At 41.2% G+C, this 15,940-nt stretch overlaps 2 protein-coding genes across 2 annotated transcripts in view; both read right to left on the bottom strand.

Annotated features, from left to right (window-relative positions):
• Window positions 1-15,940, bottom strand: part of fbxo9 (F-box protein 9) — a 446,168-nt gene that overhangs the window by 162,192 nt on the left and 268,036 nt on the right. The window lies entirely within an intron of this gene.
• Window positions 7,804-14,463, bottom strand: pdrg1 (p53 and DNA-damage regulated 1). Its single transcript, XM_080740261.1, has 5 exons — window positions 14,364-14,463; window positions 12,276-12,351; window positions 12,107-12,181; window positions 9,882-9,962; window positions 7,804-8,418 (listed from the first exon to the last, which is right to left on the bottom strand). The coding sequence occupies exons 1-5, from the start codon at window positions 14,448-14,450 to the stop codon at window positions 8,336-8,338; spliced, it is 402 nt and encodes a 133-aa protein (XP_080596387.1). The 5' UTR covers window positions 14,451-14,463; the 3' UTR covers window positions 7,804-8,335.

Here is a 15,940-nt window from a genome sequence, read left to right as displayed (position 1 = left end):
GACGAGCCCTACTCGTCAACATGTGTTAGTCCAAATGTTTCAAATAAATTAATGTTTACTCAAACTGTCTCGGAATCTCATCGCTTTCCTTACAGGGTGAAAATGGCCGACCATATCACGTGACGGTGATCCCCTTTGCTATTCGCTCATACTAGGACATGACGTTTTTGTATGCGGAAGTATTCCAATGTTCTGTAGTTCTGAAGGCGGAAGCATTCCGAAGAGGAAACGCGAGTCTCGGAGAAGTTTGAGTAAACATTAATTTATTTGAAACATATGGACTAACACATGCTGACGAGTGGGCTCGTCGTTAGATAGAAAACTGTTTCGACGATGCGGTGAGCACTTTATTGATTTGTACATGTTTTGAGCCTAAAATGGACGTTGGGGCTCAACCAGCAAGAGCGTTCTGTCTCCCCTTTATAACTCCTGTAGAGACGTAACGTCCGAATATTAGCGACCTCTAACAGGTGTTATGATTTATGGCCAGGCTGTAACAGTGTGTTTTTAAATTGTGGTATTGATACTTTTACTTAAGTAAAAAAAGGAATATTTGTGGCTACTTTTTCCACCACTGGTTAGGGGTAGCACGGATGAGTCCTGCTCGCTTCCCCAGGAACATTTCCAGAGGTCCAGGTAGGGGACGATCTCTCCATGCTGGCCTCCAAACACCTCGGGATCCCCCGGTCAGAGATGGCTAATGTGGCCAGGGAAAGGGAAGCCTTGTATTCTCTACTGGGACTGCTACTACTTCTGTGACTCGACTCCGGATAAGCGGATGGAGATGGATGGATGGATGAATGGATGTTTTTTCAGGAGACTGAAACTTTGTGTTATCCCTTCCTCTCAACATCCTATGGATGGGGGGGAAAAGTGTGTATATATATATATATATATATATATATGTATATATATAGTAATACATGTTTTTATATATATACCGGTATTATGTATTGTCTTTATATACTCACCCAACATTATATAAAACGATGATGGTCACTAAAAGGACGACTCCAACAAGTATCACGTATGAAAACACATATAGTAACTGATCTGAAAGAACAAGCAGTGAAATAGAGAAAGCCACATGTTTACCATGATCCCTTGTATAATAATAAACCATGGCTTTAAGAGTTAGAATGGAAATTAAACATACTAATGATGTTTATAATTATGATGTCCAAATGGACACTTACTGGTTATCCACCTGTGACCTTCCTCTGATTCATTCATTTCTGGCTCATAAGGAGTGCTCATTTGTCTCCAAGGTACCACTGAAAGTGAAAGTTTGAAAAAATCATACCCATGTTTGAAGTGAGCGGTGGATGTGAGCAGTTCACTTTGAAGTTACGTTTCCTAACTTGTGCCAGGCCTGCTCAACCATTGGCTTAAATGGAGAATAACTACTGACCTGACTGCGGCGCGTGTTTCCTAAACCCACCAGGATTGATTTAAGACCCGCCTCACGGAAACGCCCCTCTCAATAATCTTAAATATGAAAGTGCATATGAACCTTTTTACAGTCTATGATATGAACGTTAGTGCTGCTCGCTCAAGGGCAAAGCAATACTACACACTACCTACCGATCCATTACAATAATACACGCAGCATAATACGCCCAAAGCCATATCCAAACTATAACAATTTAACTGATACAGTAGTAATTTTACTGAGTACAGTAGTGACAAATTAAAAGCTTCCTCAGTACGTTTTTCTCTTTAGCAAAGTTACAAAGTTTTCCCTTTTTTAAACACAGTACAAAGTAAGTTTCAGTGTTTTTATTTTTATTTTTTAATTTTTTAGCACAGTTTATTTTGAGCACTGTAGCATTGTGCAAATGCAGGCTTTTCTCAGTACAAGTTTTAAGATTGTCTTCATGCCTTTACTAGGTCTGACTTTATCCACCCTCCATGTGTCCGGCAAGGATTTCAGCCACTCCTGAAAGTTCTCGCGTTTCCGCGAGGTGGGTCTTAACTCAAGCCTGGTGGGTTTAGGAAACACGCGACTGCGGCACAACGTACCCCGCCCTCCCGTACGTGTCATTTCCCCCCCAAGAAATCAAAAAATGTACAAAGAATTGTCAGAAGATTACAGTACATCCATATCAATTACAAGGCTTAAGCGGTTAAGAGTCAAACTAAATTTGTACTCACTGAAGCGTGACCGATTATGGAGTGCGTCGTGAAGTATTTTGCAGCGCTGTTCATCATTATTGTACAGTCCCATGCATGTACAAGGGTACTGAAGCTCTGAGCCCATGGTGGCCACAAAGGCCTTTTTACATTCAGCATCTGCACCATGGATAAGATCTGGATCCATTTGATTGACACATTCATCAGTGTCACTGCACTGTGGATATTCATCATGCCAGCATTTGGCCTGGTATGCTCTTAACAGCTCCCTGTGAAGTTGATGTGAAGTTGAAGAGAACATCTTTATGGGTAATGGGTAATGTCTGTATACTGGGAAAGTCATGATATGCAAACATTCAGTGAAAATAGGCAAACGTTCAACTTCAACTAGATCGTCTTTTTCTGTGAGGAGATTTGGTGTAGGCCGGGGGAAACAAGAAGAGTCACAGCAGGCCTTAAATGTGCTATTTTGGCTATGTTTGACATGCTGACATCACTGCAGACAGTGATGTCAGCATGCAGACAGATGGTTAATATGGCGGCAAAACTGTGTAGTATCAGTGATGTCAGCATGAAGACGGTCAGACATTCAGTATTCAATCAATCAATATGAGACCGTAATAAAATCTCCTTAGATCATGAAGCATGACAATGATCGGCTGTGATGTTTAATTATTGGGTGTTGAAGTTACAGGTCACTTCTGTTTTCCATTAGGGATATCACTGTGGGATAGACTAAAAGTGAAACTGTATATACCGGATAGAAGTTGTAGTCAGATTAGATCATGCAGAAACAAATATGAAGACTGTTGCCTGATACCTGCAGTTCCAATTCCCCAGGCAGTGGTTGAGCGCATCCAGGCAGGTCCAGGCCTCACCTCCACACGTGCCACTGTGCAGGATGCTCTTGAAATGCACACAGGCTTGATCCCCCGGCTCGCAATCGCACATGACGAGCATCTCTGCCACATTGCTGGGCATGCCGCCATAGAAGTGTTGAGACACCTGCTGGCAGCGGCTGCTGTCACACTGTTCTGGTGCACATGCATCTACCAGAGGTACCAGATACTTGTTGCAAGTGTGGTCACTGATGCAGACTGTCACTCGCTTCGAGCAGGACCCAGTGTTGTCATATACTGAAAGAAAACAATCAAAATGAGCTCAGCTTTAGTCCAGCAAGACAAACAAAAAAAGCCTTTATATCGTCGTTGTCGGGCAGACACCTCGTATCTCCAAGTTTCAAATTTGTAAGTTCTTTCGCAAAGCAAAGCTTCATCGTACAAGGCCGTCGCACAAAAGTAGTGACAGCAGATCAGCAGATCTACAAGCAGATCAACAAGCACACAACGCCGTGCTTGTAGATCGGCTGTTTTCACTAGTTTAAATCATTTTTAAAATGATAAATGCAAAACGAACGGTTTTGGACATACAAGGTTTTCACCCGACAATGACGATATAGTATTTCATTTCAATTTCAATCATTGACAAAATAATTACCGTATTCTATGAGATCGCTAGACTGCCAGTCCATCAGTGGGGCACCTTTGTTTTGTTGAGCAACTGTACACATAATAACAGCAAGGATGATTGAAACAAATGTATGCTTGGAGATATACACACGATTGCATGACTTATCTACCAAATATCTGCTACAGCCCGTCTATTGTTCAGGATACCCATAACGTATCAGAGCATTCAGAGTTTGTTTAGTCGACAAATATGTCATTTTCGCCATTAATGCTTATCATAGAGTATAGTGAGAATACTGCACCTGGTGTTTGGTGGCATTGTGTGTTAAGCAGTTGTAGAACGGCACAAAGCCGCTCCTCCCAGGCACACACACAGCCTTGCAGAGAAGGAAACCTTTCCAGTATGGACTGAACGCTCACGTTACACGCCTTTGAGCCTTTTATTTGGCACGCTTCATCTTGTGTAACATATACAAAGAGGGAGGTAGAAAAACAGGATTTTTTTTACATAAGCAAGCAAGGTCTTTTCTATACAACAGGTGTTTTTTTTCTACATCATAACGCAGTTAATGGCTCGGCTCTATGATATGTCCACAATATACTGTAGCTAACACACTGGCCTATATACTGTATACAGTGAAACATTTGGGAAATTGTAAATTCTAAATAAGACTTCAAAAATATACAATAAGCTTTGTGTTTTACTGTCCCCTCAGCAAGTGAAGACAGGTGAAGGCCCTTCATCATTAATTTGGGTGCCACTTGCTACAGACCATGCTCCAGGCTGTTGCCTCAGTATTAGATTTCAACCATATTCCAAGAAGCGCAATTGAACTGAAATGCCTTGTTAGCTTTGTGCCCTCAAGCCATCATTGCTGTCACTAGACGATAGATATTAATTCTCTACAGCATTTGATTAGAAATTACACGTGTGACGATTGATGTTAATTCTCTGCAGCATTTGATTAGAAATTAGAAAAGTGACTTTTACCTTTAACATCACATGTGCCACTGAAAAGTGCATGTTCACTGCTGCAGAAGTCTGATATACAGGTTTCCGTCAGAGCCAAACAGTCTGAAGGATGAGGTGAAATCTTGATGCTCATCATCAGATGAATAGCTCCTGAAAAAGGATAATGATATAATTCATCATTTTTCTATAGACCTTTTGGGTGACAAAACATGAGTTAAGTATAAGTGTATACATGTAACGCAACTAAAATCTGTAGGTTTAATGAAAAACACTTGTCACTGGCAATGATGAGATCAAAGCGTTACAGTTTAGCCATCTTAGTTTTTTGCTAAATTCACTGAGTTTATCAACATTGTTAATACATTTTTTAATTTGATATTAATAAGTAACTAACAGTAAAATATCACACCATGCAATTGAAACAGACTCACCCATGGCTACTGCTGTTGCCAAATATATTGGTTGCATGACAGCTGTGGTTCGTGTTGGTTGGGTAGGTCAAGTGGACAGTTTCACATCTGCTGTTCAGCTAAACAGCCCTCCTGACGTCATGTGTAGAAACCACCTCCACAGTCAACAATGCGGCGCAAATGGAGCGCAGAATGTAAAGCAATTTAGGGAGTGAAATTAATTAAACTGCTGGCTGTGGAAAATACAAGTCCCAGTATTTTAACTGGGATTTTGCAGTTGGCATGTTCACAAAAATGTGTAGCTTATTTTGATGGTTGTTTTCAATTCAATATAAATATACGTTTTGTAATTACATTAACAAAAAATAAAGTGAATCTGGAATTTAGAAAAAACTAGACAGTACCTTGCTCCTTGTGCACTCGTGGCCATATACAGTACAGTATGGCCTACTTGTGCGCCAGCAGAGCGCGCAAATAGCCTACTACTTTCTGTGCTGTTCGGTGCTGTCTGTATGTATGTGGGTGGGCAAGTTGGCACTCTGACGAGGTGCCAATTTGTGCCTTGTTATTTATATCAGGTCGCACATGTTGGTGGTGACGTCACCAAGAACGGTGCTCCCTCATTGGCTAATGGCCCTGCCTTTGTACTGTCGACCAGGAACAGACGGAACGAAAGCAGTACTTGTGCACTATGCTGGCGCAAGTAATAATTGCAAAATACAAATCTGCATGTTGATGGGGAGATAATAACTATAGTTCCATATATAGGCTTGTAAGCCTATATTAGTAGGATATCAGTAGCCTGGAAACCAGACAAATCTGCCATTGCAGGGGTAAAGAATGCCCTCTGCAGATTTGGTCTGGCACCGCACCGCTCAGTAGAGTGGGACCAATCAGGGCCCAGTATGCAAATTTAGGCCGGGTTTATCACCAGAGGTATTCTTTTTTTTTTATTTGGTCCTTGGAAATGCAGGTTCCACACAGAGATTCCAGACTAATATCTACGCAGTGATATTTATCTGGCCATGCCAGGATAGAATGTCAGGCCTTTATTTTTTTAAGATTTAGGTGTATAGTAGCAGCAGAAGTGCATGGACTGACAGAACAGCAGGGCACCAGCCAGCATGTCAATATGATCCCCATATGGCTTAAATGTGGGTTACAGGTGGGTGCATGGTTTACAGTAGGCAATCGTTATGCAGGATCAGCACAGTGTCTGAATAAGATGAGCAGAAGCTGTGAAGAGACTTGGGGTGGAGGGATACAAGGGTTGCAGTACAAAAGGAAAGGAAAAGGAGCTGATCAAAATATATGCATGGACAAGAGGCCATTTCTGGAATTCATTCATGGTTGTAAAGGCAGACAACTATCTGGGTTGCCGTGTTGTGAGCTTGTAGATCGGCTATTTTCACTACTTCTTAAACATTTAAAACATGTGTTGAATTTCTTAGATTTTTTTCTTTTATTTCTTCATGGCATTACTGAGGAAAAAAATATCACTGATTCATTAATGATTGAATTCATGAAATGTTTTGTCACACATTTTGTAATGGCTCCACATCCATTGCCTGATTGATAATCATGTAGTATAATAACATCAACCCTTCCACAGACAGTATTTAGACCTGTTCTCTAATTAGAACTTGCTTTGTTGATTTGAAATGACACACAGGCACAGCACGATGTAAGTATAGACAGACAGTTAGACACCCTATTTAACCAATTGCCTTATATACTTCATTGTACGACAACCAGCAAGCTTGTTATATCTGTTATTTTCCAAAAGTTCAAAGTGCCCAAAAGGTAGATCGTGATCTACCAGTAAATCACCAAGGGTGTGCAGGTAGACCACATGACATGCCTCTAAAAATATATAATTATTTAAAATATAAAAAGAATATGTCAATATATGACATCAAGGGCCTGTCAGCTCCCTTCATGGCTTCTAAAGTAGGCAAACCTCCAAGAGTCAGTAGCATTACAAAGAACCCCAAAACCTACCACTTCCCACACAGAATGGGATGAAGACATTTCCCCCAGTATTTCCCATTTATTTCCCCCTTACAGTAACTGTGTTTGTCTAAAATGTAACGCCAGTGCTGCTATATTCCAAAGCCCCCCTCAGGCCCTCAGCTAAAATGTTTTGGAGGGGTAGATCATGTTGAGCTTGTCATTTTAAAAGTAGATCTCACGTCAAAAAAGTGTGGGCACCCCTGAGGTACAGTATGTGCAAACTGTTGGACTGAACTACAGTGCAACCGGGCTTTGCTTATGAGTTACTAGAAAGCACAAAGCGTTGCTGTCCAAACTGCAAGGCAAAATGGTAAAACTGAGGATGTAGAGAAGTGTACACAGTCAAATCTGTTGTTACTTTAACTCAGAGGATGTAGCCTTAGCCTACAAAAGGAACAGTTCAGTGGAAAGAGTTAAACAGGACATTTATTTGACGATTTTACTGTGTGGTGTGTTAAGATGCACTGCCATCTTGTGGCAAAAGTTCCATTCCAATTGACTGGAGTATATGTCAGCTTCTTGACAGATATACTGTATATACAGTATATAATACCCCTTAACCCTTTCAGAATAGTCATGTAGGCAGCACTTTCGGTTACTCTTTCAGCATGCACACTGTAAGTGTCAGGGTATTGTAATCACTCCTGTGTGCGAGTCTGTTCAGAAGAAAATAACTCCAGAACAGATTGGCAGATTTTCATGGATTTTCGGTAAAAATGATCTCTAGGCTGCCATAGATAAATGGCTCAAGGTCACAGTCAATATTACATTGGTCATTTCTCAGGAACGGAGAATCACAGAACGAGATGTTGGTGTGTGCCTTTATTAATAGTCTTTAAATGTGAAAATACTGGTCTCAAATGGTAAACTGAAATAGAAGCAAGGTTTGTCCCAAGTCATTTCTGTCGTGTGTCGAGTATCCAAATATATCCATCAACGCAACAGTACTGTATACACAGAAGATGCTTTAAATTAAAACTTCCTGATGAGATTATGTGGCACTTCCTTGGTCCAATGAGTAGGTATCACATCTGTCATTTGGGCTTTGTTCAGGCAAAGAGGAATTGATTCTCAATCATAGGTGTGAGTATTAATGTTTAAATTGTAATCTGCTGTACGACGGTGTAATGCGCTTGTAGATCGTCTATTTTCAGTGAGCATCCGTCATAAGACAAAATACAAATCAGGCTTCGATATCCTCCAGACAAATCATTAGAAAATCAGACTTCAAATCCAATTTTCAAAAATCAGTTTCCATCTGTTGCTGTTCTAACTTGTATCTGAATTGAATCTCTATAGGCCAAAAATGTGATGCCAGTCTGATCATAGCCAAGATGTCATCTCTTCAGTACGCTGTTAATAGCTTTGATCTCATCACCAGAGAGGGGGGAAAGGTTGCAGCCTCTCAGCTCTGGTTTACCTGCAAACATACATCCACACATTAGAGTATTCATCCAATGCCAATATTAATTATTGTCATTTGATTGAGCATCTACTTAGAGCAGTGGTCCTCAACCTTTTCAGGCCGCGACCCCCAAAATAATCATATTTTAACTGGGGACCCCCCCCCCCACCCTGACGAGCACTAAGAGTTGAGGCATTACATTTTGTATACTACAGTTCTATTGTGAAAATAGCAGATCTTCATGCTCACAAAGCCGGCTATTATCACAATTTCTGCCACTAATATTTGACAGTTTGGCCAGTGTTTAATTTGGCCATTTTAGAGGTATTAAAAAGTACTTAAATTGTCACTTTAGAAATGTGCATATACCCTCTATACACTTAAACTTTATGTTGGTTTGTTTACTGTTGAGTGAGAAAACAATGTTGCACATTAAGTTAATCATCTGGGGACCCCCCAAAATAATTTGGGGACCCCCCTGGGGGTCCCGACCCACAGGTTGAGAACCACTGACTTAGAGAATGCATGCTTTATTTATTTTGGAGTCATAAGGAGGTGGGCCAGGTGGCATCAATAAGACTTTTTAAATGGTATTTTGTTTTATTTGATAAGGGAAGTCAATGGAGAGGAAAACTCAATATTTAGTGGAAGTCAATATGACAGAGTGAAGTGATAATGCCACGCTGTTAGACTTGTTGGTTGAACCAGGGACCTTTCCGGTATCCACTGACATTCAGAGGCGTTTTGCAATCATATTTCCAAGGAATAGGGATGGGACGATAAGCGCCATTATCGTTTATTGTGATAAAAAAAAACACTCACGATAATCATATCATGGAGATTTAATTCATTGTGATATCGTCCTCCGTCATGCACTGGGATCAATTCACCTTTTATTTGTACCACTTACTGTAAACACTTTGGTAAAAGGTACTTATAATATACGTACTTGGTACAGTCTTTTTTTCACTCTCTATCAAATGTCTTTGCCAAAAGAATAGCAGATCTACAAGCTCACAACGCGTCGCCCGATCTACAAGCTCACAACGCGTCGCCTTTGCAACGCGTTGTGAGCTTGTAGATCTGCTATTTTTTGGCAAATGCTCCACCCCCGGATAATGGATTTTAATTACCGCGATAATATCGTAACTCGCGATTTCTTTTGTCACAATAATCGTGATATGAAATGTTCATATCGTCCCATTCCTACTAAGGAACGTTAAACGTAGTATTTTGTCCTAGAAGTGCCAGATCTAAAATTCGGCCTTTTATAACACTCACAACAATGTTGCTATTCTATGCTGATACAAACTATTAGGCATTTATTTTCAACTAGTTTATATGCTATTTAAAACATAATACTTATCATGTATACTTTGTTCACACAGAGGGCATTGCTGAAATCTCAGCATTTTCAAATGTCATATGTAGCTAAACACATTTTATCACAAGGATTCCTTTGCTACTGTATAGCTTACCTTGTATCTCATTGAGATGATTGACTTTTGCTTTTAGGCCTTTGCGAAGATCATTAATTTCCTTGTCTAGTTGTTCTTGGTCTATGAATTAAGAAACAAAGATAAACAGGGTTTACCGTTCTACTCTAATTGATATGAATCGACTCATTTTTGTTTAAATTATGACCGTAGCCTGAATGCATCAGCGGTCAATTGTAAGCAACGACAGATTTTTGTAAATGTAATTAAGTAATATCCATTAATATAAAGGAGGAGGAAAACGCGTCAGAAAGAGGATAAATAAATTGAACATGGGGAGTCATAAAGTGGATAAATCAATTGTCCATTACCCAACAGAACCTACAACTCTGTCCCCATCACAGTCTATGTCTAGATGCAGATGTGATGATGAACCGCCACTCCAGGAAGGAGTGTGGTTTCAATCTGATTGTACACACTTCAGATCTCAATCAAGCCATGATGACAACCTCCAAATACCCATAAATGGACAGATCCCCTCAGAATCCTTCCAGCAAATCACCAGAATTGTAACTAGCCAGGAACAAGGAGACACAGATGAACCAAAATCTTACAGTCACGAAAGGTTTACCAAGACTTTAACTCAACCAGGAGCAGCAAAGACACATCAGCTGACTTATACAGGGAAGAAAACTCACATTTGTAAACAGTGTGATAAGAGTTTCAGTAGGTTAAGTAGCCTGAGGGTCCACCAGCGTATCCACACAGGAGAAAAACCTTTCTCTTGTAATCAGTGTGACAAGAGTTTCAGTCAGTTAAGTGACATGAACAAACATTTTATCCACACTGGACAAAAACCTTTCATCTATAAACAGTGTTACAAGACCTTTAGTCGATTAGATTCAATGAAGGCCCACCAGTGTATCCACACAAGAGAAAAACCTTTCTATTGTAAAGAGTGTGACACGAGTTTCAGTCAGTTAAGTGCCCTGAAGATACACCAGCGTATCCACACTGGAGAAAAACCTTTTCACTGTTAACAGTGAAAACCAGGGGTGAGATGCCTCGGGAGAGCACGGGCACATCCTGATAAGACAAACGCAGATAAGACAAACTCCTTTTTTTTTTTTAAACCTCCATTTGTTATGGTGAAATGTGAGCTCACCTGCATCGCGTTTCATTCCATTCATGCGTTTATCGTGCGCTTGCCCAGGCCTTATGGCCTGGGCATAAATATAACGATTGCATTCACCACGGCTACGTAACTCGCACGGCCGGCGGAGGCCCTGGCCCGCTGGCCTTCGCGCCGCTTGCAATGTCGTGGACAATAACTGTGACATATAACCATTGTATTGCACAAAATTCTTTATTCATTTCACCATAACAAAAGGAGGCTACTCTGTTGCAGTTTTCCTTAACGGGACGGCAGAAGATCACTACGGTAGGAGACCCGGGCAGTACATTTGCGTTTGCCTTATCGGCGTTTGACTTAGCAGGATTTCCCCAAGAGCACAGGATCGACGTTCCCTTTCTTTTCAAGCTGCATGCACACATGCGTGCATGCACGTGCACAAACGCCGTCACGATGTGTTGACGCGGCCGTCGCGGCGGTCAACACTTCGATCCCCTACCTGGCTGCTTGCTTTGCATAACAATACTCGGGCATGCCTCTCCTGACACCTATACTGTACTTCCTCACAGCAGGACGTTCTCTCCTAGTGTTCTCTGTTGTGGTTAAGGCTAACGACGTGCTTAGCTGGACTTATTAAAAGAGCTCGGATTCATATATTCATGTATATAAAACATACAATATTCCCAAAAAAAAAAATCAAACTAGTAAAAAAATGGCAAAAAGGTTTATGGGTAAGGGGTAAGGCAGGAACGAAAATAGAGCCCCAAGTGTTTGACTAGTGTTTTTACATTTCTGTCTAATAAAATATTCAATCAATCAATCAATCAATCAATCTCTCTCACACACACACACACACACGCACACACACACACACACACACACACACACACACACACACACACACACACACACACACACACACACACACACACACACACTTTGATGAATCCTTCTCGTTTTTGTCAAGTAAGACGTATTGGCATTTTTATTAAAAAGGAAATAAGGCCTTCAAAAAGTCAGCTACAGTTACTGTTAGGAAGTGTTTATGAAAGAAAAAAAAACCTTTACGGCAAGTTCGGCAACTACCGTAAAATAAGGCTGGGTATAGAACATAGAGTGATGGAACAGCCCTTACCTTTCTGAATCATGGCCTTTGCCTTTGATTTAGGGAATTTTATGAACATGTTTCCAAAGCAAACCTTCACTTTCCCTGAAAAAAGAAAGAAAGAAACAACACATATCAGTGATACTACTAGTCTAGCATAGGACAAAGCTGACAAAGCAAATTAACCCGGGTCACTCACCTGGATCTGACGTGTCTTTCTGCAACGCATTCAATGCCTCCCTGTTTCTGTTTCTTTTTACATCGAGATCCACAATCTGAAAATTCCACAGAAGTTGGTCGTGGTTATGAATAGGCCTGGGCAATACTAGTCTGTATCAGTGTTGTATTCTAGACTTTTTTTGAGGGTATACTATAATCTATGATCCGCGGCTATTCGTGTGACCAGGCCAGGCCTATCAAATACGCTACTTTGAAAGGTTCACGAGGGCAGACGCTATTCATATTTTTTCCCCCGACCGCAGACGCTGTATTCGTGCGTTACAGGTAGAACACAGCACTGGTCTGTATAGACCCATTTCTTGTTTACAAACATTGAGACTAAATGCACAGGTGACTGTATCATGTAATCAATTCCCAACAATCCCCAAACCTGTTGTTTTGGGGAGCGCTGGTTTCATTGGCTCATTTGGTACCGACCTGCGCGCGCATCAAGGTTCTTATCAGTGTAACGTGGACCAGAAATGCATATATAGATAATATATTGTAAAGGAAGGTCCCAGGAAGAACTCTACAACATTGACATGAGACTACAGTATACAGTATATTGTCTGGGATTTTGCCATTTTGGATATTGTGATATTGTGACATGACCACTTAAACCCTTTTTTATAAATTACAACAACAAAACAATCTAATAGTGAAAATGGACGATCTACGAGTTCAAAACATGCTATCCTATATTTAAAGAGAAAGAAATTATATCACAATATCACAAATAGGTACATGGTTAAAAATCACACCTAGTGTGAAGTGAGCGGTGCCATTTATTATTCATTAGCGTCCCGGACACTTGGCCAATGTGGCCCTGGGCGTACAACAAACTTTGAGCGCTTTGTGCCAAGATGTAGGCCAGATGTAGACATATCGCCTCTTGCCTTAGTTATGAAGCCATTAGCTTTGACAATTTTTCTGCGAATAAAAAACGGGCAGCCGAGTAAAAACCGACCAGACATCTATCTGACTGTATGTGGCTTCATCTTCTGTTTACCAGTGCCTTTTATTGCACCTTTCTAGTTTTCTTCTGCACTGTAATTTTACTGCAGAATTTTTGTCCTACTTTAACTTTTTTTTCCTCCATTGTTATCCTCAAATCTCTTATCGTTTTATGTAAAGAATTTTAAATGGCCTTGTTGTTGAAATGTGTGATGAATTAATTTGCTTTGCGTTTGACTTACTTTGCTTCAATACAAACATCTCCAGATTTAAAATATGTAATTACCAATAACAAGTTACTTCCCTAGTCTGAAGACTTCAGGTAGGACTAGTACTGCTGATTTTCTATACTACTGCTACCAATAGACCTCTACTGCTGGTGTCCTACCAGGACCTCTAGTACTGATGGTGTTCTATCCTAATAGGACATTTTGTTATGGTTAATATCATCTTTTTATCAATTCATATTGATGACCATCTGACACCAAGGTCCAGCTTGTGAATGGGTGACACTGACCAGATTACAACCTTGGAATTCTGTGCAAAGCACTCACAAGGCCAGGTCTCGGTCTGGTAGAAATGAGGCCTTATCTACTGTCCTACCTAAAACAATGAGAATTATTTTGGTTTATAAGGCTTAGCTGACACCATGGATTACAATGAACTCTTTTTCTTGTCATTTTTGGAATGGAAACATCCTATGAACTGTTTAAACGTCATCACTGACTGACCAAGTGACCATATACAGTAGTACATATACATATGTCAAAACATCATTTGTCAGAGAAAGCCCGAACCTTTGAACCATTATTTCTGTACTGTTTACCTTTGTCTAAATATACATATTGATTCACTCCCCAGTCTTATTTCTTTGTGATCAATCATTTTGTCTCACATGGATGAGGGTGTTGTTGTTTACAAAGAATGTATTTACCAAGGACCAAATGAAGACAAATATACACATCATCTCATCTGAGGCACAGGAGGAGCCAACAGAAGCCAACTTAGCCGCTAACTGGTTATGGGTATCGCCATCGCCACCTTACTGCGATAACACGTTATCAGTTGACCAAAACCAGCAGTATTCATTATAACGTTACAGTCAGATAGTTACTTGTTGTTTGCTGGCGAGAACATCCTCTGCAGCCTCTTCAACCTCTGTCAAATACTGCAGCACACGCGTAGATTCCATGGATTCCATGCTAAATTATGTGTTGCTTTAAAAATACGTCCGATCGGAAACGACGTCTGACAATTTGGAATGATTCGTTCCGTGGTAGAACCACCGCACAGAGTGACTATTTAATAAATCATGATTTAATAAATAATAATCCCTACATTAGTGACTTCAATGCTGTGTTGTGATTTGTAATTCACGATTGTCAGCTAGGCTAGCGTGAACCTAAACTGAACGTGTCTTCTTGACTTCAAAGTTCAACACTGACAGAAAAAACGTTGAAGAAATTGATCACTACTGCAAGAAATTAAGTGCAACACTACCCTCTGCTGGTGGACATGAGCAATTAACTGTATTGAACTACCACCACCTAAATGCAGTTTACTTCGGAATGGGAACAAAATGATAAAGAATCAATAATCATAGTTTTACCATCTTGTCCTTGAATATACGATTTTTGTTGACAAGCTAATAGGTCTACTCATAATCAATACTAGTAAGACGCCCTAAGGGCGAGAAGCGACCTTGCCCTAAGGGCTGAGGGAGCGCCACGCAGAGTACCTGAACCAAGGCTTACGCCACCTGTCGGACGCGTTTGGCTGCCTGGATGCCAGCCGGTCCTGGCTGTGCTACTGGATCCTCCACAGCCTGGAGCTGCTGGGGCGTCCCGTTGACTCGCCCGTCACTGCCTCAGACGTGTGCTGCTTCCCGGCGCGCTGCCAGAGCCCGGTGGAGGGCTTCGCCGGCGGGCCTGGCCAGCTGGGCCACCTGACGCCCACCTACGCTGCCGTCTGCGCACCTTGCGCAAGTTGCGCTGTTGTGGGCACGCAGCTAGAGGCCTACGCCGTGGTCGACAGGCTGCTCGACTTCCTGCACTCAGTGGGGCGGCCGGACGGCTCGTACGCAATGCACGTCGGCCATGAAGCTTGGCCAAAGCTGAGCTCTGCGGGACATACGGACGGACATACTATACACAAAGCCAGATGTAGGAGCGGTAATTGCAATAGGCCTACTACAATTAGAAAAGAAATACTCAAGTAATTTCAAGTAAAGACTTTCACAAGTAAAAGTCCTGTGTTCAACATTTTACTTGAATAAAAGTACAACATAAATTAGAAGGGTGCAATTCTGGGAAATTGCAAGTGTGGTTGCACTGACGCGAGTCGCGAGGAATCCACTGGGAACTGAATTCCGTCTTACCATTTGTATTGTGATGTCAAGCAAAGCATGACCAGTCGTGTCTGATTGGACATTACAATGTCCATAATATTGACAGATAATAGACATATTGTTAAAGATAACATTATTTTTTGGTCACGCAACCACAGGAGGCGGGCATCAGTGTTGCAGTGGTCTTGGGTCGCGCGCCCCCGACGACCCATATCTTTTTTGACCCGGGGTCTCGCACCCACCGAAATTCACCTCGACAACCGTTTAACAAAGAAACTAGCCTATTTGCATATCAATAGACCTGTATAGTAGGTGTCGAGCGACGTTCGCGACCCCCCAAACAT

Source organism: Nannobrachium achirus (assembly GCF_963921795.1).
Source record: "Nannobrachium achirus genome assembly, chromosome: 13".
NCBI classification, from domain to species: domain Eukaryota; kingdom Metazoa; phylum Chordata; class Actinopteri; order Myctophiformes; family Myctophidae; genus Nannobrachium; species Nannobrachium achirus.
Note: the sequence above shows the minus strand (reverse complement) of the source record. Positions and strands in the feature narration are given on the sequence as shown.